The sequence below is a fragment of the Melampsora larici-populina genome (assembly GCF_000204055.1).
Source record: "Melampsora larici-populina 98AG31 unplaced genomic scaffold MELLAscaffold_111, whole genome shotgun sequence".
Lineage (NCBI taxonomy): Eukaryota > Fungi > Basidiomycota > Pucciniomycetes > Pucciniales > Melampsoraceae > Melampsora > Melampsora laricis-populina.
This window is the reverse complement of record NW_006768875.1, coordinates 74,554-99,715: the sequence shown is the minus strand read 5'-3', so window position 1 is coordinate 99,715 and position 25,162 is coordinate 74,554. Positions and strand designations below refer to the sequence as shown.

Genomic DNA, 25,162 nt, shown 5'->3' with positions numbered 1-25,162 from the left:
CAAGTAGCATCCGCTGGTCTTCGAACTCAGGCGGCCGATGATAGAGATCAAATGGCGATGGATATGTGGGCTGCTTATATTGCTCACCCTCGCTATCGAGGCTAGAATCTTAAAATCAAAAAGATAACACTTGTTTATTTCATTCTCAAACCAATAAGGAGACTACAAACATATCTATTTCACTCGGACAAACTTTTTAAACCAGGACAGGACAGTTTGTAGATTACAACCTTGTATCATGTAAAACAATAGCATGTTATAAAATAAAACAAAAGTATAATATAATATCATAATGTAATTTAAGATATAAATTTGAATTCGAATTTGATGTTAAGCAGCTTGACCACCATCTTGGACATTGGGTACAATTCTATACCCAAGGCTCAACGCGAGCCAACTCCATCTCAACTCGGGATCGGAATTAATGAAAGTTCGACACTTGTCCTCCTGTTCAAACAGGAGGATTGCTTCAGTTGCAGCTGCGGTGTCGTCAAAGTGCTCTCGCCAGGACTTGTTGAAGATCTCCAGGGCCTTGTCTTGAGAAGGGACAGCTGTGAATTTGAAGGTAAGGGACTCTCGATCCAATTGAGCGGCAGTAACTAGGATCTGTTCCTTCGCAGCATCGTGAGCAGCGATGGCGTCAGCTTTCAATTTCTCGCGTTGAATTGCTTGAGTAGCTTGGGTCTTGAGTAGATCAGCTGAGTTGTCCAAAGAAGTGGCGAGCTTGGCCTTGGTGTTTGGTCGGACACGAGGCGCTGGCTTTTTGCTGAAAGACCGAGGTTTGGGAGTCGGAGTCGCAGCAGTTTGAGTGATACCATCATCGTCAGAGTTGTCGTTAGCATCCAGGTCCAATGCCATTTCATGAGGTAAGAGAGAAGCTTCTCGAGCTGAAACAGTTTGATGAGAAGGTTAGCATTAATTATAATCAAAAGAGAAAATGAACAATAAAAACAAGAGACAAAAGAGCTTACCTCGAGCTCTACTTTGACACTTCAATGGTGGAGGAAGCTTATAACAATCAGATTCATCATCGGAACCATGGTTGGATACATTCTTTTCACTAGGTGATGGCGATTTATCTCGAGATTCATCAATTTGACTATTCGGTAGGTTTTGATTGGTTGGAATCGTCTGGGTTCCAACAATTCCTTCGGCTGAAGCGTTGGTGTTACCGCACAACTCGTGCATGAGGTCGTATAGAGGGAAAGGTTTCTTCTCACATACACTAGCGCCTTGATGAGTCTACAGAGATCAAACAGACAATGATCACAATCAGCATAAAGTTTGATTACAGGTGATGAGTAGATACTCACCGTGTTCCACTCCTTCCAGAACTGTGGGCTTGCCTTGATCATCTGAGTCGCCTCGTTCCATCCAGCGCCCAAAGCTCCTCGCAAGTCGTGTACAATGGCATATGCTTTCTTCAACTGTATATCATAATAGGTAGTAGTCAGCAAGAAAAGATGAAATAAAATATAAAAACAAAAGTGATTTACTGACAGTTTGAAAATTGTTCTTGAGTTGTCCTTTGGTAAGATCAGTTTTGAATTGAGCATTGTAATCCTTGGTCACGTCAGTCCAGGCCTTGCTCTTAAAACCTGATTCAGCCTTCTTGCCAGCTAGTTTCTGCATTATCAATCCATCAAGCACCACTCGAGACTTTGCATTGGTCCAGTTTGGAGCTGTCAAGGTGCTTGAAGCTTTATCCGCTTTATCGGCCTTTGGCATGTTGCTCGAAGTAAGTTGATTGAAGAAGTTGCTCGAAGTAAGTTGATCAAAAGAACAGGATGGAAGTAGGTGATCGAAAGAACAGGATTCGAAGTAAGTTGATTGAAGTAGTTGATCAAAAGAACACTGATCGAAGTAAGTTGATTGAAGTAGTTGATCAAAATAACACGATTGAAACAGGATTCGAAAAGTTGATCGAAAGAACAGGATTCGAAGTAGGTGATTGAAAGAACAGGATGGAAGTAGGTGATTGAAGAAGTTGATCGAAAGAACAGGATGGAAGTAGGTGATCAAAAGAACAGGATTGAAGAAGTTGATCGAAGAAGTTGATCGAAAGAACAGGATGGAAGTAGGTGAAGGTGATCAAAAAGAGGATTGAAGAAGTTGATTGAAGTAGGTGATTGAAAGAACAGGATGGAAGTAGGTGAAGGTAATCAAAAAGAGGATGAGGAAGAAAGAAAAAAAACAAAATGAAACGGGTTGGAGTCAAAGGAAAAAAAGAAAGAAATGGAACAGGTTGGAGTCGAAGGAAAAAAAAGGAAGAAATGGAATGGGTTGGAGTCAAAGGAAAAAGGGAGGTATGAGGGATGAGGAAAGAAAAAGTCGAAATTTCGACAAGTCCCTGTCTCACGTACGGAATTATTCCGATTACAATTGGAAATAAACTCAAAAAAGAGTTTATAGAATTAAGGCAGATTATGAGATTATACAACGAATACTGTTGTATGATAATCCGGATATTTCGGCTACCAAACAGTGACAAAAGAGTCGCGATTATTTCACTGTGGTATTGGCATAATCACAGTGAAATAATCGCAACCAAACGGGCCCTAACTTAAAACCGCCTATTGAAGTTCATAATCAAGAGTCTTATAATAATCAGACTAGTTATTCACTTCATTACTTTAAATAGCTTCCTGACTAAAATAAGTAATACTCCTTCACTTCCCTGGGTCCTCTACTTTCCCCAAGTAGATTCTTTACTAGGTTGGTGACCTTCAACAACTCGAAGGGTAGTGGCCTATATACAAGTACTTAGGTTGGTGACCATAAGAACAACCAGTATAGTGATCAAGACCTCACTCTTCATTCTGTCAATAGAGGTTTGAAGGAAAGCCTTGGATCTAGTTTTCATCCTTTATAATTCATTATAGTCATAATTAAAACTTCCTTTTAAGGAGTCATTTAACTGTAGTCTGTCAGGATTTATCCAAACAGACCAGTCCCCCTTTCCTCCTTTCTATTCTCTTCATAATTTCAATTGTAATTACTTTATATTTGAAATATAAAAATAATCATTTAAAGATTATAACCTGTCTTTAGCCCATTTAGTGAGCCTTGAGTCCTCAGCAGAGCACCCAACACCCACAATAGCCAACAAAGATGCCTTGAATTAGAAAATCTAAGGTATCCTTGGTGGCAATAGCCTCAGGCGCAATGTCTGAGTAAATGATCCAAGGCAATCTTTGAGGGCAAAGAAAGCCTTGGATTGATTCCTCGGACACACAGTCTCCAAGGGTACCTTGGATTTTACAATCCAAGGTATCTTTGCCCGCATTGCAGTGTATTGACAATGCCTCACCCTTGTTGCCAAACCCTGTTGAAGGTATTAACAGTATCACATTTACACTACAAAAATTTTGGAGATCTCAAATCCTTATCACAAATACCAACCAAAATGGATATTGAAGTTTAAGCAAGGTCAAGCACTGTGTTTGCCCTGGGAATATTCCATGTCATGGATTCCTGAGTAGCCACAATTCCCGGCAATTCCTGGCAGTTCCCCGGCTACCCGGTGATCTCATCAGGGCTCTGAGTCCGGGACCCGGGCTGGGTCCATGAGAAAAAAATGGCGCCGGGATGCCGGGGTCGGTCCTTGTTTCGACTTTTGTAAAACGCTAAGCGGCCGGGCATCTTATTTGCTGGCACACGGGGGTCGCGGCTCATCCTGAAAAATAGCATGTTTGAAGATATTTTTTGAGGTGTGAAGCTGGATTGAAAGATGTGTGGCAGTGATCTTGATAGATTAGTTGATGAAGTGAGTTATTGGTAAACTATAGTTGTGAGGTTGAGTTAAATGAAATTGATTAAATTCCAATGTAGTTTAGCTGACCAAGTAATCGAATCTGAAACTTTCAACTGAAACTTGTCGACTACTATACTACTCTATCGCTCTATCTCTCTTTCATTTTACAAATCAACAAGAACATATCATCATGCTGGGTCAAGCTAAGAAGAACAGGAATAAAAAAGTAAACTATCATTCACTTTATATTCTAATCTGATCTGATCTGTACTAATCAGTTCATTCTATTCTCTGATAGGGATTAGCCCTTGGTGCAGGTTCATCTCCAATCACATCAGGAAACAAATCAGAAAAATCTCATAGTAGAACAACTACTTCATCTTCAAACAAATCGAACTTATTATCAACAGATTCATCTTCAATTTCATCTAATTCAACTACTTCACCTTTATCTCGTCAATCTCATCATGAACCCAATAGTGGAAATAGGATGGATTATCATAACAAATTGTCCGAACAATTAGCTACGCTTGAAATCGGATTAGAATTCAAACTAGATTTACATGCGGAAGATATTCAACTCTTAGGTGATATTGGGGCTGGTAATGGCGGTACAGTTTGTAAAGCAATTCATGTTCCAACCAAATTGATCATGGCTCGTAAGGTATTGTATCTTTTCTCCATCTTTCATCTTTCGAACATTTAAATTAACCTTTCTTTCTTTCTTTGATAGCTTGTCCATATAGATGCTAAACCTTCAGTAAGGCGACAAATTCTTAGAGAACTCCAAATCATGCACGATTGTCGATCACCTTTTATTATATCTTTCTATGGTGCTTATTTACAAGATCCTCATATTTGTATGTGTATGGAACATATGGACAAAGGGTTCGTACTTTTTCCAGCTTCTCTTTTTCGTTTGATCTGATTTTGAAAAAATCTTAATCTTAGTTCATTGGACAACATTTATAAAAAATCCGGTCCTGTACCTGAGCCTATCCTTGGAAAAATCACGGTTGCTGTTGTTTCTGGTCTCAATTACCTATACGATGCTCATCGAATCATCCATAGAGGTAAGTACAAGTTCAACAACCCGATCAAAGTTTGGAAAATGAATCTCGATCACTTATACAAACCTTTGGCTTCGTTCTCGTTTTCGAAAAGACGTCAAACCTTCAAATGTACTTTTCAATTCTCAAGGACAAATCAAGATTTGCGATTTCGGTGTATCTGGCGAACTGATCAATTCAATTGCTGATACATTTGTCGGTACAAGTACTTATATGAGTGTACGTATACAAAGTGGTTATACCTTTCCTTTTTGCGCGGTGAAGGATATGATCGAGCATCAAGAAGTCATCATATGCAGGGTCACACAATTAGATTCCAACACTGACTATTCCTCATATCACCTTCTATACAAATCCAGCCCGAACGAATTCAAGGCGCACAATACACAGTTAAATCAGATGTATGGTCATTAGGTATCACTTTGATCGAATTAGCCTTAGGAAGATTTCCATTCTCAGAAGATGATCCATCATCTTCATCTTGTTCAGATACAGATGAATTAACTTTATCACCTGCTCGACCTGGATCCCAACAAATCCAACAATCTTTAGAATCAGCTATTCAGAAACGTGAAGAGAGAAAAGCCAAGAAATTGGCTGATGCTCAGTCAAATACAGATGAGAATAAAGAAAAGAAGAAGAAAAAGAAACCGAATGGGGTTAGTCTTGAAGGTGGTGGTGCTCAAATGAGTATCTTAGAACTTCTTCAACACGTAGTCAAGTGAGTCTCTTTAATGATTATTTAAGAAAATATATCATTTTAATCATTTTTGTTTGTTTTCTGTTTTGGAAAACATTATAGTGATCCAGCACCTAAATTACCATCGGATCATTTTTCAAAATGGACTTGTGATTTCTTAGATGCATGTTTATTGAAAGATCATGATTCCAGACCAACACCTAAATTGTTAACTGAATTTGAATGGTTCTTAAAAGCTTCAGAGGATGATGTAGATCTTGAAAAATGGGCTAGTACAATTTGAAAACCAAGACAAGGAAAATAGCCAATTGAAAACAGCAAATATGTCGAGGAGTTAGTTTGTCAAGGGTTAAGATTTTTTGTTGGTTTGGTCGGTTGGGTTGTAACGTTTTGTTTAAGAGTGATTGGTTGATTGAAATGGAATGGAATGGAATTAAACTAGTAGTCGAAATTGTAAGTTTCTTTTTTGGTGATATTTCTTTTTTCTTTCAAAGAGTAGTATCATGGGTAGTTAGCAAAGGTTTTCAAAGAGATGGGTTAAAATCAGTCGAAGAAGAAGAAGAAGAGGGAGTTTTATAAATCTCTACACACGTTCATTTGTTTGTTTGTTTGTTTTCTCTCAATTTTTTGTTTTGATTTCACTTTTACATTTTCTAAACTCAGATTTAAATCTTTTCTATAATCGAAAAAAAAACAGATTCAAGAGATTTATTTTCTCATTCATTTCTATTTTTCTTTTTTTTCCTCTTTCTGTTTCCTTTTTTTGTGTTATTTTTTTTTCTCAAATTTAAATGAGTTTATTAAATTCTTTTGTAATTATAATGCAGTTTTTTTGTTTTATTGAAGGTTTTAGTGGAAATTTATGATTTAAGGGGTTTGAATACACAAGGTGGGATTGAGATTTTTTTAGTATTGTGGATGCATATTGTACCAAGTTATAAGTGGATAGTGTTTTTTTGAGTGGTTGTTTGGTAAGGCTTGGTTCATAAGGTCATGTTGTCTGATTAACCTGTATGCAAAAGATTCGAGAACAAAATTGGTTATTTGAAATCACATATCCTGGAAAAATGTAAGTTGATAATACTAAAGCCACTGATACCGGTCATCATCATTGGGCTAAATTGTCCATTGAAAAACCTTAAATCTCTGAGCTCATGAGAGCAATTAGTCAATGTCAGCTAAAAAGGTAGTCCAATAACTTCGTGGATTCACATTCTGAAGCTGAGACTTTGGCTCCACTAAAAACAAAGCTGATAATTTGGTCGACCCAAATGAAGTGGCTTGCGAGGGATAATTCAACAGAAACATATCATAAAGTGAGTTACCGGCATTTATAGGTTGAAAAAATCGTGTTGGGATCTCAAACGCACCTGCGTAGAGATTTGTCATTACGGGTAAGAATATCGACTCGCGAGAGATAACGTCTTGCGATTCTTTTGACCACGTAAGATGTTTAGCACTCTCATTTCTTGCTACCTCTTGCTTGAGAATCGTCTCAGTATGTATGCATCTCAACATAATTTTCGATTATCTTGATAACAAAGCTTGAAGGGCTTCAACTTCTACATCAGAAACTGTATCTACTACCATTACGTGGTAGTTTGGATTGGAAAAGCAACAAAAATGAAATGATAGGTTTCAACTATTCAAGAATATTATAAGAAGGAGATCACGTTGAGTAAATCTTTTCGTTTACGACACAGACAAACATTGGAATAAGGTAAGTAGGATAAGATAACAGGGGTGATTGACTAAAGAGCGGCTGCTATTTCAAACTGTTTACTACATTTCAAGAATATGAAGCGTCTGAATCGACATCTGTATCTTCCGGATCATATGATGGCTCTAGCAATGGTCATGGTCATGCTTGTGATGGTGGTGGTGATGGTGGTGGTGATGATGATGATGGTGACCAAGGTGGGCTACCGAATCCGACTCTTCGGTGGCATCGGGTTCATCCTGCATCATGTCACACCTCGTTGATTACTCAAGGAAATGAAAGGGCATCATCATCAACTGAGAAGCTTACTTTAACCTCTTCGTCAGGTTTCATGAGCGTGTCAGGGCTCGTTAATCCAGAAATATCGTCACGCTTCACTACATCGGGCCTGTGCAAGCAGTTGATAAGAAAGCAGTCGACCATGAGGTGATCACGCACTTACGTTTGCATGCTATTCAAAGGAAACGCCGAGCTTCCATGGTTGAATATCAAGGCTGTTTTCACCGGCAGACAAAATCAGTATGATTTTCATCCAAGAGCAATATGTCGACATCACAACAAGCAAAGCGATGAGACTGACCCGCAGACAAGATGACGAAGATGACACAGGTAAGGTATTTGCTCAGGGCCATTTTGGATCAGATCGCGAACTACTTGTCGTCGATTTCAGGCTCTTGGGGATTCGAGATAATGATGTACAAAAATACTAGAAGACGTTCACGGTTCTACTAACAGATTGTAGGTATAATCGAGTAGATTAGAAGATTATATGAGACTGCGAGGATATATACCTAATGTACTTTTGTGGTGATGAGCAATAGAGAAATGAAGAAGAATAGTTCACCACTTATATATGCTTCAAATTCCTTATCGATCTTGCAGAGTTCTTCATCCCTCCCGCAAGCAAAGTATGAACGTGGGTTTGATTGCTCTTTAGCGAAGTCTAGAAGCATGATTTCAGGTGATAGTTGCGCGCCAGTCACAGCATAGCTGTTGTCATCTCATAGCGGTGAAATTCATAAGTCTCCAGTGGTCGAACATATCCCTAGCCGAATGAAATGATCATACGTTCGCGTCAAGGTGACATCCGAATGTGTAATCTCCTGCAGGCAGCAGGGTATCTCGCTGAAATCGATGAAGGACAGATACCCACCGTAGAGTATCTATATAGTTTCTCTAGTTTCTCTATCAAGCGATCAAACATTTTATCTTCAAGATCCCATCGCAATTGGAGCGTATTTCTGGGACGTAGCGTATCGAAGTATCAAAGTTCATTCATACGGATGAGTTTAATGATTCATGGAATATACACTGATAGTGAGCTTTGACAACACCGCTTGAGTTCAGCCAGGTCGTATAAAATTATTGAAGCACCATCAAAGTTGAAAGGTGATGAAATATGAATCGCGAAGTTGTAGATATAAGATAGCTCAAGATGAAGATTCGAATCGAGATATGGGGGTCGTTTGATTTCAGCATGACAGTTCCATATATTAACTTCAAGGTGATATGATCCCAAATAGTGATGGGTGTCAACCTGGTACCGCGAGTGGGAGCGGATTTGAAGGGTTTGTACTGATCAATCATCAAACCTGAATCCATCGCAAATTCTGCTGTCGCGTTTGATGACCGGCTGATAACAGAAAGCAAGGCCATTATCCAATCCAATATGATGCTCATCACTGTCAGCGGATATTCTCACGATGATTCTGGATTCTCCGGAAAAAATGTATTCCACACCGTCCGAAAATAGGATTGCGAGTCCTCACGAACATTGGACCCCACACCAGTCATGCCTAAAAAAAATCTTGCTCCAAGAGCTTGAAGCAAGAATTCCTCAGCACGGCTGATGTTTGCAAGGCTTATCCAGACCGGTACGAGTAGGATAGTTCAAGAAAAGCTTTCTTAAATTAAAATTTTAGGTTTTTGTGTATATATCAGACTTGAGTTGACACCTTTCTTTGCTTTTTCATCTCACATTGTTTGTCTAGTGTTTTTTGTTTGGTAGTCATTTGGGTTTTCTTATCACTCTCAATTTCTGGAAATTTGCTGCTCATAAACATTTGTAACATTAGGTTGAGCATATCTGATCAGGCTTCAAGAGATGATCTAGAGCCCCAGTATATAAGTCAAAACTCATAGCTAGCTCAAATCAAAGAGTATCTGGTCTTCAGCCTGGGCATGAGTATGATCTGAAAGATGAATGGCAAAGCAAATCCCAGTAATTCCTTCAGCTCCAAAAAGATCTTTGAAAGATTTGATTATGCATATTTCCAGAGTTCTTAAATCCAATCCAAATCTCTGATTTATCTTTCTATCTTTGACATCATCCATAGATTGTACCAATCAATCATAATATGTGTATTAGCAAAAAACATTTATATGTATGATATATCATGTTACTTTATCAGATGGTACGGTTCTAGAGACACCAATGATACTCATTGTGGCAAGCCGCTTATGTATCGGACTCGAGTCTGCAGAAGGCAAAAAAATTGAATCCGGCCGGGGTCGAACCGACGATCTCTCGCTACGCCTATATCGAAGGCGAGCGCCTTACCACTGGGCCACGAATCCATGACGTAATTCCCGAGTTTGAGCTACAGATCGCCTGCATTTGGAGAATAAGTCATTCCTCGTAGGATGTATCTAAATCCTGTCATTACCTACTTACCAATGGAGATCTAGGAGTCCAGTTCCATTCAAATCTATCTCCATTCACTAAACTTGTTATAAATGTGTTAGTGATTGAGGAATGAAATGATGAAATCCCCGATGAATGTTTACATCCAAATCCCAAAGAGTGGAAGTGATGATGAATTGTTATGAGGTGTTCATCTCGACTGATTGCTTGCTCTATGTAAGAACGACTTTTTGTCTCTTAAATTCAATGATTGCGGTTCGTGAAGTTTGCTCCCTCGCGCGAGGTGCCAGGGTGTGCTTTCTAGACATCGATATTCGCTTTAAACAGGTCCAGCTCGTGATATTCTCTGCCACATCTTCTATGATTCCTCTGGTCTCTTCATTGCCGATTTTCGGTTCTTCATACAAGGCACTGACAAAGAATTCTTCAGATTCGATGTGCTAGCATTCGGCTTCACGAGGGCGTGTATCGAGAATTCCATCCTAGTCGATAAGCTCAGTGTGAGCTGCAAAGATGAGTGAACGATCACGATCAGAGAGGTGAGAAGTCTGTCCAGTCTCCGACCATGAGTCCCACGGCAACCAGTTACTTGATACATCGTTGAACAATCTTTTTCGTAAGGGATTCTGAGTAAGATACACTGTGGTTTGTATCAAAAGCTGAATCCTTTGCCGTTCTTTTCGACCAGTGTGACCAATCCGCAGCGAGTTTTGGGCAACCTGATAGGGCGTGGGTTGATTACGTATGAATCAATGAGATTGCCTGACAAACTGGAGTAGGGTTTGATTCAAATCGCTCGACTTGAGCTTCTCGTGCTTGTGCTTTGTGCTTCGTTCTTGACTGAAGTAAAGTTTATTGATCTTGGCGGCTCGGTGCTGGAAAAGACCAAAGTCCAATGTTGATGACCTGTGTTCAAGGCAGTTGATTTGGTGGTAAATGAGCTTTGAAGAGTTTCCACTTGTTAATCTTCTTGGTTGGAACTCTCGAGATGGGTTTCTGTTTGCGTTTGGGAACCAGATGTTGAAAGAGATTTGAAACTGAGTACATATGTGTTAAGGTGTTGAGGTGTTAGGGTGTCAAAACTCGAAATTAAGAGTAAAATCTTGTATTCTGAGGTTTGATCTGAGTCACGCTCACACCCGGCACCTTTTTCGTGGCCAGGGCTGTGGCCAGGGCCGTGGCCCAGCCCTGCCCAGCCCTGTGTGGCCTGCCCTTGAAACAACTTTTGATCATAGCCCAACTCATCTTCAGGTGCTACTCCCTGCTTAAGGCACTCTTTGAAGGGGAATTAAGCTGAACTTCATGCACTATGAAGGTCATGAAGGGCTTGTGGTGAGGGCCACGCGTGGCCTAAGCCCTGGCCACGGCCATGTGCCCCTCCGGGGCGCCTCGTGGCTTCGGGGCCCCGGGTGTGAGCGTGAGATCTGAGTATATGCATCAGCTTGACGATCACAATGTGACTTGATGTGACTTGATGAGCTGAGTTGATCGAACCAATCCAACACCAACACCATTACCATTTACCATTTACCATTTACCATCACCATCAAACAATGTCAAACAATCAATCAGAACCAATCTCACCAACAGCTTCAGATGCAGAACAAATCAGAACAAATCAGATTAAAAAGATTAGCTAAACTCAGTCAACCTTCATCCTCATCCAATTCAAATTCAAATCAAACTACTAATCAAACTACAAAAGTTATCAAAACTACTAATCAACCTCAAAAAGTAATCCAATCAGACTGTCATTGATTATTATCAATTCAGGATTCTAATCAAATCATTGCATCTACCCACAGCTACCTCCGATCACTTCTTCAAACTCAGGTTCTTCTACCCCTACAAAGATTAATATTCAACCAACTCGTACATCAAAACCACCATCCAAACCTACTTATCTCAGTGCTGAACAACTAAGCAAATGGGAACATGACTTTGTATCTTACGTCTTTAAAGTCACTTTGAAGGTTAGTCCATCCAATGTAATTTCATTTTAAACGGATTTATTTTCCTCTTATTTATTCTTTCTTTCATGACATAGGAATCAGTTGCCTCTGAATCTCAATGGAGTCAAACTTACCTTCCAGATCTCGAAAAAGAACTTGAAGAGGAAACTCCAAGTCTGTACTCTCCTTCATGACCGCTTAAGATTTGAATTCAAGTTAACTGATCAATGGTCATCAGATTCTACCCAACAACTCTCCATGGAGATCGCAGATCGACTCTTGATCGCCCGGCTCTCTCTCGATTCATCTTCTATGACTGATGACCCGATAATGGCCACCATCTATGCATCTCTCCCCAATCAAAGTCCATTCGACTATCTTTCATCATGCTGGATTAGGACAATCGAAGAAAGATCCAAAGTTTCGGCTTCCAAGTCATCTGTAACAGAGAGACTCCAGCTCATTGACCAAGCGAAAAATCTGATCATTAGTTACACCGGTCTCGCTATGCAAGATCCCGCCATGTTTCCCAATAACAAGACCCCAGCTGAGCACATGTTCATGCAGTTGTGTTGTCTACTCACCAATCCGCCACCTTCTCATCCTTTGACACCTCATATTTGGTTGTTTATCCACGAGCTCACCCAGCGGTTTCAAGACGATGGGCTAGAGGAGATCATGGGACCAGTCATCTGCCAAATCTGTCTCGAAAATAATCTGCGGATGGCCTTATGGCATCTAGGCGGTCACGAATGGAGAGCCCCGGTCCGTATATTGGTGGATCTCATGGAGGTCAAACCGATAGCCAAGATGGTCACCCGCCTTGCAGAGTGGCTGCCATCATCTCCAAATATGGTAAACGGAAAGAGTTTGGAGGTTTTTTGCTTACTTGGCCCAGTCTTAGCCCTCTCTACCTTTCCTGACCGTGCAGTAAGCCCTTCTTTTCGTTCAAATCTTGGAAAGATACACCTTTAGAAATTGACATCTGAATTGTCTTACGATCACTATTTAAGCCGGTCATCGCCGAAGAGTACTTCAAAAATTCCAAAGAACGACCTCGTAGTGATCTTGATTCAGCTACCACGAGTCTGCAGCAAACGCTCAACTCGCTGCATGTTTGTCATTTCCCTAATTGACCGCATTCTCCATCTAGAAATAGAGTCTGATCGCTCTCGAGGTGCAGCTCAGCCTATATAACATCTTCGATCGCATCGTCAGAGCAGGCCCTGAGCCACGAGAGGGTGTATTGCAGTTTTGGGCTCAGGTGATTCAATTGAATCTCAAACGGGCTGCAATGCAAGTGGACCCAGCTGTCGTATCATCAGATGGCTTCATCATCAACACTCAGGCTGTTTTGCTTCAGTTTGCTGGGCCGTTTTTGGATCCTCAATTTTCCAAGGTAAGCAATGATCAGCAACGTTCGCCCAACCGGGTTCAACTTCTTGTCTCTGATATTCATGATCACAGTCCTAAGAACGGTGTTTTTTGTAATTTCATAGATCGACAAGGTTGATCCTCTTTACTTCAAACACTCTAAACGTTTGAACATTATGGAAGAAACCAAGATCAGTGCTACCAAAGAAGAATGTGACGCCTTCTTGACCCAAGAGGATTCGAGTGGCTGTGAGTGTTTATTTGAGAATTGAGAATCATCAACTCAGACTGAAATCTTGAATCATGAACCCTACCCCTACTGCCCAACCTTTCTTTCTTTTTTATGCTCACAGCGACACCTGTAAACTTTATCAGCGAGATTTTTTTCCTCAATGTGGCTATCTTCAGATTGGGAATCCTTTCCGTTGCCAAGAATTGGGAGACACGAGCCAGAGATATTGAGGATTTGAAGAAAGAGTTAAACCGACTTAAAGAAGATCGAAGATGGGATGGGACACCTATGATGGCGCGAGTCAAGGCTACCATTGAGAAGTTTGAGGTTCGTGGGATATGATAATCTGAAGGTTGATTGTCATCATGGCTGATGTCTTTGATTTTTTTAGTTGGAGCTTTCATCTCGTGAAGCAAAGTTGACAGCTTATGAGGTCCAGATGTGTGATCCCGAGTTTCTAACCAAGTGTAACAGCTTTTGCAGCTTTGTGATGACTTGGTGTGTCAGGATGGTTGATCCTACGCATCAACATCCTAAAATTCCTATCAAGTGAGTCGAAATTTCCACTATTCACATGTATCCCAGCAAGTTGACATTGGCTCGCTCGTGCCCACAGATTACCCCTACCTCAAGATTGCCCTCTCGCCTTTCGAATGCTACCTGAATATGTACTCGAGGACGTGATTGAATTTTACTCATTTATCTCACGACATTCACCACCCACTCTACTTCAATCTTCGGCGGTGATAGACGAACTCTTGACATTCACCCTAGTATTTCTCACTACACCCTATCTGAAGAACTTTCATTTGAAATCCAAGTTCATTGAGATTCTGTACTTCAACACTCGACCTATCCCTGGCCGACCGAATGGTGTCCTCGGCGATGCCCTTAATTACCATCCAATGTCTTTGTCTCATCTCATGTCGGCATTGATGCAGATCTACGTCGGTGAGTGGCTTATTGTGATAATGTAAGGCCGTGCAAGCCATATTTTGTCTTACAGCTTGCGTTTTTGGTCTCTAACAGAGGTTGAGATTACGGGTAGTCATTCCCAGTTTTATGATAAGTGTACGTGATCTGTCAATACTTTACTGAACCGACCTTTCATTGTGCTGACATGCCTTTTGAGGATCTTAAGTTTACTCGAGAAGATGTGAGTCAATATATCGTCGAATCCAGCAATGTTACCAATCTAATTGCTAAATTACAATTGGTTTTGATCTTATACAGATATCGCTTTAATCCTCAGAAAAGTTTGGAACAACCAAACTCACCGAATAGCCTTGAAGAAAGAATCCACTACCGAGTCTTTTATCCGATTTGCCAACTTATTGATGAACGATGTCACCTATCTTCTCGATGAGACCCTTCGACAATTACAAGACGTCAATCGGATCGAGAGCAAGATGGCTGATAGCGCAGCTTGGATGGCGTTACCTGAATCCGAACGAAAAGATGAAGAAAGTAAACTACATTCATATGAACGACAATGTCCTTCATTCTTAAGTCTTGCGAATGAGAATGTGAATATGTTGAAGACTTTTACGGAAGAAACACCAGATGCGTTTTTGAAATCAGAGATTGTGGTTAGATTAGCAGCGATGTTAGATTACAATCTTGAAACACTTGCTGGACCAAAGTGTCAAAGTTTAAAAGTTAAAGATCCAGACAAATTTAATTTTTATCCCAAGAAACTCTTAACGGATATCTTACAAGTTTATTTAAATTTATCAAATCGAATTGAATTTCAAGAAGCGATTTCAAATGATGGTAGATCATATAAAAAAGAATTGTTTGAAAGAGCTGATCGGATTGCAAGAAAGGCGAATTTGAAAAGCATAGAAGAATTGGAAAAATTGAAAGTTTTGGTCCTTAAGATTGAAGAATTGAAACAACTTGAAGCTGAAGCTGAAGAAGAATTAGGTGAAATTCCTGATGAATTTTTAGGTGAGATCTTTGGTTTGAATCTTTTATACTGAAACATGAATTAGTAAGAGATCTGATGGAGTTTTGTTTTGTTTTCTTTATTGTATTCAAGATCCTGTTATGGCCACTTTGATGAAGGATCCAGTGATCTTGCCAAGTTCAAAGACTACGGTTGATAGATCGACTATCAAACAACACTTTTTGAGTGATCAAACTGATCCGTTTAATCGAATGCCATTGAAACTTGAAGATGTTATACCTGGTCTGTTACTTTATTCCTCTTCTTTAAAATCTAAAGACCTTTTTTCAGTACTGATTGTATTGTATAAATCTTTAGATCTCGAATTACAAACTCGGATCACCGCATGGTTAGCACAAAAGAAAGAAGAAAAGAAAATGATGATTGGGTAAACAAGATCTATGGTATAATATGACAAAAGGTTTATATGATCAAAATGAATTTATGAATTGTATCATTGTAAAAGATGATGAGTTTAAGTTTTATGGTAGGTTATGAATGAGATTGATGGGATGTCGTTGTAAGGTGCAGGACTTCCGACTATGTGATGAGAATTGTAGTTTTGTTTCTTAGATGAAAATCAAATTGATAATGAAATGTACATGAACTTATTGTGCTCATTGCTCATACCGTGGGAATCGATGGGTTTGAAAGCCGATTAAAGGAAGTTGTGGTGTCGACTGGCCCCTGGGTCCATAACTTTCTTGAATTGCGAGCTTCGTTTGCAATAGCTGTTTCATCACACGACAACGGTTACATGCAACGCCAAACTGGAATGATGTCTTAGTAGAATGGTTCCCTTTTTTATCAGAAAGGAAAATTAACAGAATAGAGATGAATAGAACTCTATTTTGTAGGCTACAAGAATCAAAAGAATGCAAAAGGTGTAATCTCTGAAGGAGGAACTAGATTTGTTCATGGTCTATACATTACAGGACTTTGATAGGTTTTCAAAACCGTACTTGTGTTTTGGCCCGTTACCCTTTCAGTCTGCCTCATTATGAGAGAATGTTTCAAGCTGTCAAACTCTGCTTACATTTGCTTTGTTGGGAAATGTGGTCTCATTGTAACCTTGAGACCTCATGATTTGAGTTTGTAATTTTTTCTCTTACAATAGTTAACGTTTCAGTTTAATTCCTTTGTTGCAGAAGTTTGTGTAGTTTCAAGACGAATCCTTTCTCTCTTCAATTCTGGGTCAAGAAATCACTGAATCATGGTGATGTGGAAAGATTAACGCACCAAGGTCCCCGTAAGCCATTTACGGATTTGGTTTGCAACCAACAGGTTTGAGCGTTCATATCTACTCTGCTTCACTGATATGACATTTCTAGGAGTTTTGTGAGTCATCTGAACTCTTGACGAGGTCCGCATACCTATGTTTCTGACCCGTAGACGGATGTTGAAGACCCGCTTGTGATGGACATTCCCATCAAGGTCAAGTTTTGTTATCAGTGGAAATTCCGCGTCTTATATACTTGTTGGTGGTCAGATGAAGGAAACTTTGTCCTCACTCAAGGGTTTAAAATACCTATTGTCTTTTTTGGGTCATGTGTGAGATCAAACAGTCATGATTTGCTAGGAAATCTTCTCTAGATTCCAGAATACGAGCTCAATAAATGGAAAACAAAGTAACAAATCGTTATAATTAGTAATTGGAGACATAAGGCAAGAAATCCGGTTTCTGTCTGCAGAACTCGAGGCCACTGATGTTTGTGCGTTGAGAAACTCCGTTAGAGAAATGAATGAATGAATAAAGGAACGAATAAATAAATAAATAAAAGCTTTGGAATATGATAGGCGAGCCAAACAGATCCGAAAGCCAGTCACACTTTTCCAAGGCTGAGCATATAGATGAGCTATGTAAGGAATCATCAAGAGTCTCAGACAATTCATACATAAGCTAAATCCCTTCCTCATAGCTATCTTTCACCTCATTAGTCAAATATACTGGCGAAGAAATCTTCTGTTGTTCTTGTTGGGTAGCCTTGAACATCTTCCTTTCCAATATCGTACTGTCATACGCGCAGCGCCAATCTCAGCAAACAATCATGTCGTATGAAGTACAAGATCAAGTAAGGTGCTTACGCTAGGACCAAGCTTGTGAATACTGCCCAGCCATTCACAACAACAGCGATCTCGACCATAGAGCCGTGATAGTAAAGGTTTGTACCACTTCCCGCAACTAACTCATTCACCAACAATTGAGGCAGAGCCGATGTAACGGAAGCATGCCATGTCAACCCAATCACGGTTTCAACTATCACGACAGGTAAATATGCAAAAGCCGCCATCCCAAAGAATCGGAAATTCCCCGTCGGGCAGCGATTAGCTAGGCGAAAGACACTACCTAAAATCTAAGATAAAGAATATTCAAAGACATGCGTTAGAGTTGCAAGAAGAAGAAACTATGCAAGATACGCCTTCAGAATCATGCGTGCACTGTATGAAATGATCATGATTCTTGGATTCAGCTAGATTAGATGAGGAAGAACATGTATTTTTTCCTTGTCTAATTCAAAACTTCAGACTGATTTCATAACTTGCAGGCAGTATCATTCTGACAAGGGCTCTAGCATTCTTCCTACCCGCAATGTAAAGTTAATGCACTTAACTGATGGGAGGATTGCAATAGATGAGGCGACAATTATCGCGACTCCGGCGTAAAAGATAGGGTCTGCATGAAGTATTCCGTGCGGTAGTGCGGCGGCAACTTGAGTCTTTTGTCCATTGAGAAGTTGGGATGCGGCAGTAGTCAATGCAATTTCGGTCACCGCCAATGATCCGGTCAGGAGAGCGCACGCGACGAGGAGGTACCTAAGAAAGTTTGATTCAAGATTAAGTCTGATGATGAAGTTCATCAATCAAGTGATATATGTGGAAAAGTTACTCACTCGGAATTCTTACAAGGCATTTTCGAATATAAGCTTCACCTAAGCTGAGACCGAGATACAAAGATGGCTATGAAGTGTGAGACGATGGTATATTCGCTGGAATGTTGATTATAAATTCAAATGACCAGATGGTCAAGGGATTTTATATGTTATGGCTCTTCTGTTCAAAGCGTAGCTATCAATGTATCGACGTAAATCATTAAAGACTTATGCATCGAGAATGTCTTGGTCATGCTAATGTGGTCCGATGCCACAAATAGCGAAAGAAGGAAGCTTTTTCCATATCTGTTCACTGATAATTGAGGTATCGAGCCTTTTAGCCTTGCAATCAATACGCGGTCTGTGACTCTGTTGTCACAGATAATGAAAGGAAGAGGCTTTTACGTTAGCTCACTTTAAGCTTGGGCAATCTAGGCTTCGCGTTTGGTAGCAAAGGTATGTATGTATAATGCGAAATCGTGGACGAATCCAACCTTAACGCTTTTGAAGGAGGTCTCAGCATGCGAGTGCTTGAAACCGCGAGTGCTCCGGCGTAGCCCGACGCAGCGGTTGCCACTCCCTCGAACCTCATTCGTTGCTCATCTGCACAAGACGTGAGAACATCAGGTACCTTGTGAGGACTGCGCTGCCAGATGCGTGATGGCAGACCGATGTGTTGTCCATATTCGTACTGCCTTATTGTATCCAAATACTTTTACCCATTTCTCCCACTTGATAAGGTTCGCGCCAAACCATTCATGGGAATCGGATGCTTGTTTGACGAGGATTCAAGTTAAAAAAAATGTTGTAAAATTAAAATTCATTTGACCTCCATGTGCTGTGAAATTCTAGAAAGTCAACTTTTATTAGTATTTTAAGCTTTGAAGAAGTCCAAGCAGCATCTTGCTGAAGGAACAGTTATGTTTTAGTGTGTTTTCAAATTGAATTGCCCACAATGTGATACCTTGCCTTATCACAGGATACTGGGTCTAAGTCTTTGAATGCTCCACGTGTTCCTGATCTATGCTTTCAGAGGAGTCTTTTCTGAAAAGTTGGAAATGATAATGACTACTTTGATAAGAAAAGGGAAACTAAGAGCATCCACAGCCGCATGCCGTAAACCGTGATGTACATAGATTTGGGGTATTTTTATCCACAGCTGTTACCCCCAAACACATACTTAGCTTAGGCAATTCTCTATGTGCAAGTTGAAATAGGCCAAATATGTTCTTTTTTGGCTTGAACCCCAAATCCTTCTGTACCTCACTTCTCCCATAAACTTCAACTTGTGAATGCACTCTCTGCACATCATACACCTTGATGATCACATAACCCTTAATACACCTCTCCAATTATGCTACAAACCATACTGTAGGGAACCATGGTGTAAGGAAGGAGTAATACAGTAGCGGATGGGTTAGCATAATTACAGGAGGTATACAGTATGAGATTATACAAGTCATCTAGAATACACCACACGGGGGGCCTGATTGCCTGCAGGCGGGCCGGGCGGGCTGTCGCAGGGCGGCCTTTCTGTACGCAGTGATGGACCGCCCCGCGCTGGTCAGTGAGGGGGCGCCCGGGCGGCGCAAAATATACGCCCATTGGCGGCCTACAGGGCACCCACTTTCCAAGTGTCTGACGCTGGAAATGTTGACGGCAGGCGGCCTACAAGGTTCAACGGCTGCCGTGCGGCGGTTGATCAGGGTTACTGCTGGAGCCGAATGGAGCCCAGGCAGGCAGGTAGACCTCAGGCACGGCATGCAATCATCAATGGGGCTCTTGATAATACAAAATATGACACATAAAGCCTTGTTTCTTCAAGGTTGAATTCCAGCAGGGGGTTGAATGAGGTAAGAAAGAAAGAAAAAATGTAACTACAGGCTATATCGCAAAGAAACACATGAAGTATCCCCATACACTTGAAATGATAAACACAACACGTGTGTTTCATCCCTCAGCAGTTGGTTGGGTGTCCATGGTGTTCATTTCCACCTCAACCTCCTTGTTGCTTGGCAATGCAAAATTCACATGTGCCAGGATATCCGTGAAACAAACGTTTCCTTCAAGCATAGCACAATCTTGATCATAAACAAGTTTATAAAAGCTGATTGTCTTGAGCTCTGGAACAGTCAGAGAAAGAGACAAAGGAAAGGTGTGTAAATTTCACGGACTAAATCAGACAAAAAACAGAGAAACAGAAAACAGAGAGAAATCCTACCTGGAACAGTCAGAGAAAGAGACAAAGGAAAGGTGAAGAAGAAGCACCTTTCCTTGACTGCTCCAGTAGGATTTATATAGTGAAACTTTTACATAACGGTTTTCACATGATGTAATATGTTTGTTGAGCACACACTTAGATTCTACGTATCATGGGTTAGTCTCACAGGACTTTTACATAAAGAATTAAAAGTCATGCAGGACTATCCCAACAGATTGGTCCAAACAAACAATGACCCAAAAAAGCGTCAGTCCAGTCGGTAATCCAGGAAAAGTCAACATGATCAAAAGCAGACTTACGCTGTAGTGTAAAGTGGCCCACGCTCACGCATTCTGGCCAGTTGTTGGTCAACATGTGTCCAGATATTGCCGCCATCCCGTACAACTCACATGGCTTTGCGACACTGTGAAACCAGAACTAAGGAGGTAATTGATTTAGTATATGCAAAGTAGATAGAAGAGTGAGAAAGCAAGGTGCAACTGACCAGATATGCCACACAAAGGCAATGGGCCCAACTCAATCGGTTCCACAAGGACAAGGCCTCCACATCCAGGTCATTGGGGTTAGTGTTGCAGACACTGGTGATCTAGGAATGGACAAACACGACCGTCAATTTCCTTGTTCAACAATGTGTAGAGAGAGAGAGGCAGATTTACACGATGGACCAGCTTTTTGATATTTGGGACAGTGACTGTGATTGGGCTCGGATCTCGTGGGTTTCAAATATGGGTTAGAACCTGCTCAGCACCATAAGATAAGTTACAAGAATCAAATGATAAAAAACAGTGAGCAAATCCCATTACGTACCAGAAGATGCATCTTCTCTCGCACATGCTTGCCAGTTAACCAACTTATTGTAAAGCTTCCCCGCTGGCACATCCTGGAACCCGTTGATGGTAGGTGGGAGGTGCTTAACCACCCATTGGCCACCAATGGCCTGAACTCTTTGCTGAGGGGCGGACGAGAACATTAGTAAGATATCAAAATGGGTGTTGAGAATGGGTGTTGAACTCAAAAACACCCAAACCTCGATGGTATGAAAAAGCAATCTTTGGAGGACATTCCCTTCTAACTGAATAGCAGTGTAAGTGTCAAGAGTAGCTTCGGGAACCAGTGCATAGGCCAACTGATAAACTCGCTCCTATGGAGAGAACCAACAAGGAGAGGTTGGATAAAGTGTTGTTAGAATAATTTCTAATGACTCAAATCAAAAATTCTGACATCAAGGACATAATTTTTGATTTGATCAATCAAAAACACCCACCTTTAAAGCGGTCAAGACCGCCCAAGGAGCAACTTGGTTGGTGGTGGCCACTGGGTTGGCCCCAAGACCAGGAGAGGTGGTCCCTTGCGCAGAGGCAGAGGACAGCTGGGCCACTGTCGCAGCAAGATGATCGACCTTGTTGGGCAAGGTCAAGACTTGCTGGGCAGAGGATAAAGAGGCAACCGTCTCGATAACCTTCTCCATCTTGATTGACAAGGCATTGATCTTGTTTGACAAGGTTGACGTAGCCTCTGCCACCTGATCAATCTGGCCTGACATTGTCTCAAATTGGGAGGACTTGTTGGACAAGTTTCCCAGCTCTTGCAGGATCCTTTCAAGGATTGGATTTGTCTGGATCAATTTATTGATGAAAGGTCAGTGGAAATGTTCAAACAAACTAACTGAATCAACTCACCTTGTTGTGTGCCGGTTTGCGACAAAACAAAGAGGATGTGCCGCCTCCCATGGTATCATTGAAGACGTCAGGGGAGCTATCACCACCTGATGAAGAAGCAAAATTAACAAATGATCAACAAAAAGGAATGTACTATCATAAAGTGACTTTGGTGACTGTTCAAGCCTTGCAAAAACCTGTTGGTTTGTTGAAGCAGGTTATCTAAAAGAAGGATAAGGTCAACATAAACTTTTGGAAAATGTGTGGGAAAAGACTTCTTACTGAGTGACAGAGTTGATTGGCTGTAAGGATGGTAACGCACATTTTGAGAAGCCATTTTTTTGGATTGAACTGGTTTGGGTTATCGAGAGAGTCCAACAAATCAAATACTTTGAGAAAGTTGAAAGAAAATGATTTCGAATGAAAGTGTTGTTTTGGCAAAAGCTGTGACAAAAAACTTTTCTGAAGGGAAGAGGGCAAGAAACACACAGGCAAGGAAAGAGCTTTCGAGTCCTTTGAGTCGCGCAGCTGAATCCAGGGGCTTGACTCAGGGGGATCATGCAGCGCATGTTTTCTTGTGTCTGACTGGTGGGTCCATCTTCTGACCAATCAGAACTCGTCTTCAAAAGAGCGTGTGATGACTCGCTTGATCACTGCTCACTTGGAACGTTGTGATTGGGGTGGCCTTGTTCACCACGATCTTAAAACAAAAAAACTTGGGTTGAAAATCTTGACTTTCTGCATTTCCGCCTTTCTCAAGACCAAAGAAAGAAAAGGTTTGAGACACTTTCAATCCAGCTCATCCACTTCTTCAAGTTTATCCACCATCTCCATTTTATCAAGTTCATCATTGTCTTCTTCTCCTGATGATGATGAAGCATCACCCTCTTCTCGCACAGTAGCTTTTCCTTTTCCTTTTCCTTTTCCTTTTGCTTTTCCCTTTCCTTGCGCTTTTGCTCTCTTCATCTTACGTTGTTTGGCCAGTACAGATTCCCATACTTTGATACCTTGAAGGACTGATTCCAAAAGTTCCTCCGGTGTCATGTTGCAAAGATTTATTGCAGCAACGTCACGGTGAACTTGGGCAGAGTAATGGCTGGCGGTGTTCAGAATGAAGTTGTTGGTGGGTTTGTGAGAAACATTGCCGATCTTGATTGTTGTTTCCCTCCTCTCGATCTGCTTGTTTCTTCCCAGAGTGACACGACATGACATGTCGTGACAATTATGTTGTACATTTAGTACGCAATGAATACCCTGCAAGGGAAGTAAATACATGAGTTTAAAAAGAAGTGGGTCAAGGTTTAGAAGAATGGCTCACCGCAATATTGACCCATCTCCACTCATCAAGCCGGATGATTTCCCGCATACCGTAATAAGGGTTAACATCACCTCTGCAAGTTTTTTGAAGAAATACCATTGTCTTCAAACCACTTTCAGTGTCTGGATGCCAAATGGCGGCACTTGAGCCAACTCCAAACTGTTCCAGCCCTAGATCAGGGAAGGGGTCAGTCCAGATAATGGTACAAAAGCTCAAAAGACTTACCTTCACAAAATCCGCGACTTTGAGCTTCTGCCCGTTCAGCAAGGTCACACTGAGAATTTTGTGCCATGATGCGTCCGGCCGTTTGGTGGTCAAGAAAAGGGGAATTTCTGTTAGGTCTGTAACCCGCGCTGCAAACAGAAGCGGTCAATGAAATGTTTTGCATTTCCAAGATTATATCATAGGTCAAGATGAAAAAAAATCTTACATCCTGTTATGAACTCGGTTGCTTGGTCCGGTTTTGGGTCAAGTCCCAAAGCTTGAGATAATTCCGGCACCGTTTTCAAAAGCGCTTTTACGCTTGGCCCGGCAGTACACCAACCTTGAAACTCTCTGTCAACAAACGAGGTTCTGGAAACAAGAATTCTCAACATTTGATAATTGTTGAAGGTTTCGGCAATGTCGCGGCCTGGACTGAGACGGTTTGAATGAACTGAAGCTGCTTGTAATACTCCATTGAATGACTCAAATTTCTGGGTCATGTATAAATGCGTTGGACCAAAAGACTTGATGGAATCTTTTATATGAGTAAGCATATGAAACTTGGGTTTATTGACCCATTGTGCCAAATCCTTAATCAGTTCATTGAGAAAAATTGTAATTGCCATCTCCAATTCCCGCAGGTATTCTTCTTGACGGGTAATCTCATTTTGAAATACATAGGAGCTGAGCAAACACAGGGAGCTCCATAGGTGGCGTCTACCCGTTGGAATCAAATCAAACAACACAAATGGAATTGAGTGTGTGATGGCCTGGAAATCCTTGCCTACCAAGCTTTGGTAGAATTGAATCAACGTGTTGGGCTGGATGGGGGCGATATTAAGACCTTTGGCATTAAAAGCTCACCATCTTCCTGTCAGCTCAAGGTGGAGCTTTCTGCCGGGTTTCACAACACCAATGGACTTCATGGTGTCTCAAAACAAGTACTTTGCAATTCCAAGAAGGATCACATGCAAGGTTTCCATGGGTGTATCTGTATGACCATTGAAGCCTAGCCATGATCAATTCGTAATCAGCAACATCTTGATTTCTAATTGTTTGGATTAGAAAAAAATACCTCTTAGTTGCAACATTGGGTTGAACAAGTGCTCGCCCAATTGAGCGTTCAGGTCCTCGCACAACTGCTCAACTTCGCGTCTAGCATGCAAATCGTAAGCACACTGGACTTTCTTCTTGAAATAGTCCAGTATGGAATCCCGTAGTCCATACGAGTGTTCCTTATCTTTGACAGCGCCTCGTGTATTTGGCAATTGCGCTAATGCCCAAATTTCCCAAGTCCTATTGCGTGTCATGTCCCAATTCCGTTTGGGTGCAAGTGCCTACGTGTAATTGGTCAGTTATGGTTGTAAATTGTAAACAAGGAAGAGTAAATTCCTATCTAATTACCTGCTCGCTGTCGCCATTTATTCCGATAAATGCAGACACATATGCTGCCGTCTTCTTTTCAATCAGCCGCTCAACACGTAAAGGGCACATGCG

At 41.1% G+C, this 25,162-nt stretch overlaps 6 protein-coding genes across 6 annotated transcripts; 2 read left to right on the top strand and 4 right to left on the bottom strand.

Moving 5' to 3' along the window:
• Positions 1 to 330: 330 nt before the first annotated feature.
• MELLADRAFT_114098 (uncharacterized protein) lies at positions 331 to 858 on the bottom strand (the record flags this gene model as incomplete). Its single annotated transcript, XM_007418899.1, has 1 exon — positions 331 to 858. One exon carries the CDS (start codon positions 856 to 858, stop codon positions 331 to 333), a length of 528 nt encoding a protein of 175 aa, XP_007418961.1.
• Positions 859 to 3,881: 3,023 nt separating this feature from the next.
• MELLADRAFT_51155 (uncharacterized protein) lies at positions 3,882 to 6,432 on the top strand (the record flags this gene model as incomplete). The annotated part of the gene is made up of 8 exons (XM_007418901.1): positions 3,882 to 3,980; positions 4,053 to 4,418; positions 4,488 to 4,642; positions 4,706 to 4,827; positions 4,919 to 5,043; positions 5,184 to 5,394; positions 5,443 to 5,545; positions 5,627 to 6,432. 8 exons carry the CDS (start codon positions 3,945 to 3,947, stop codon positions 5,805 to 5,807), a joined length of 1,299 nt encoding a protein of 432 aa, XP_007418963.1.
• A 541-nt stretch (positions 6,433 to 6,973) lies between these two features.
• MELLADRAFT_124014 (uncharacterized protein) lies at positions 6,974 to 7,876 on the bottom strand (the record flags this gene model as incomplete). Its single annotated transcript, XM_007418898.1, has 4 exons — positions 6,974 to 7,483; positions 7,554 to 7,632; positions 7,687 to 7,738; positions 7,825 to 7,876. 4 exons carry the CDS (start codon positions 7,874 to 7,876, stop codon positions 7,370 to 7,372), a joined length of 297 nt encoding a protein of 98 aa, XP_007418960.1.
• Positions 7,877 to 11,484: 3,608 nt separating this feature from the next.
• MELLADRAFT_118656 (uncharacterized protein) lies at positions 11,485 to 15,998 on the top strand (the record flags this gene model as incomplete). Its single annotated transcript, XM_007418902.1, has 14 exons — positions 11,485 to 11,622; positions 11,694 to 11,861; positions 11,936 to 12,014; positions 12,583 to 12,770; positions 12,854 to 12,955; positions 13,024 to 13,239; positions 13,340 to 13,463; positions 13,568 to 13,773; positions 13,838 to 13,995; positions 14,063 to 14,397; positions 14,476 to 14,517; positions 14,680 to 15,396; positions 15,488 to 15,635; positions 15,711 to 15,998. 14 exons carry the CDS (start codon positions 11,485 to 11,487, stop codon positions 15,784 to 15,786), a joined length of 2,697 nt encoding a protein of 898 aa, XP_007418964.1.
• A 938-nt stretch (positions 15,999 to 16,936) lies between these two features.
• On the bottom strand, positions 16,937 to 18,457 carry MELLADRAFT_73698 (uncharacterized protein; the record flags this gene model as incomplete). Its single annotated transcript, XM_007418897.1, has 4 exons — positions 16,937 to 17,406; positions 17,480 to 17,748; positions 18,007 to 18,208; positions 18,286 to 18,457. The coding sequence occupies 4 exons, from the start codon at positions 18,303 to 18,305 to the stop codon at positions 17,295 to 17,297; spliced, it is 603 nt and encodes a 200-aa protein (XP_007418959.1).
• A 1,684-nt stretch (positions 18,458 to 20,141) lies between these two features.
• MELLADRAFT_114093 (uncharacterized protein) lies at positions 20,142 to 22,480 on the bottom strand (the record flags this gene model as incomplete). Its single annotated transcript, XM_007418896.1, has 8 exons — positions 20,142 to 20,185; positions 20,785 to 20,902; positions 20,970 to 21,071; positions 21,293 to 21,434; positions 21,559 to 21,626; positions 21,750 to 22,100; positions 22,165 to 22,250; positions 22,426 to 22,480. 8 exons carry the CDS (start codon positions 22,478 to 22,480, stop codon positions 20,142 to 20,144), a joined length of 966 nt encoding a protein of 321 aa, XP_007418958.1.
• Positions 22,481 to 25,162: the final 2,682 nt, after the last annotated feature.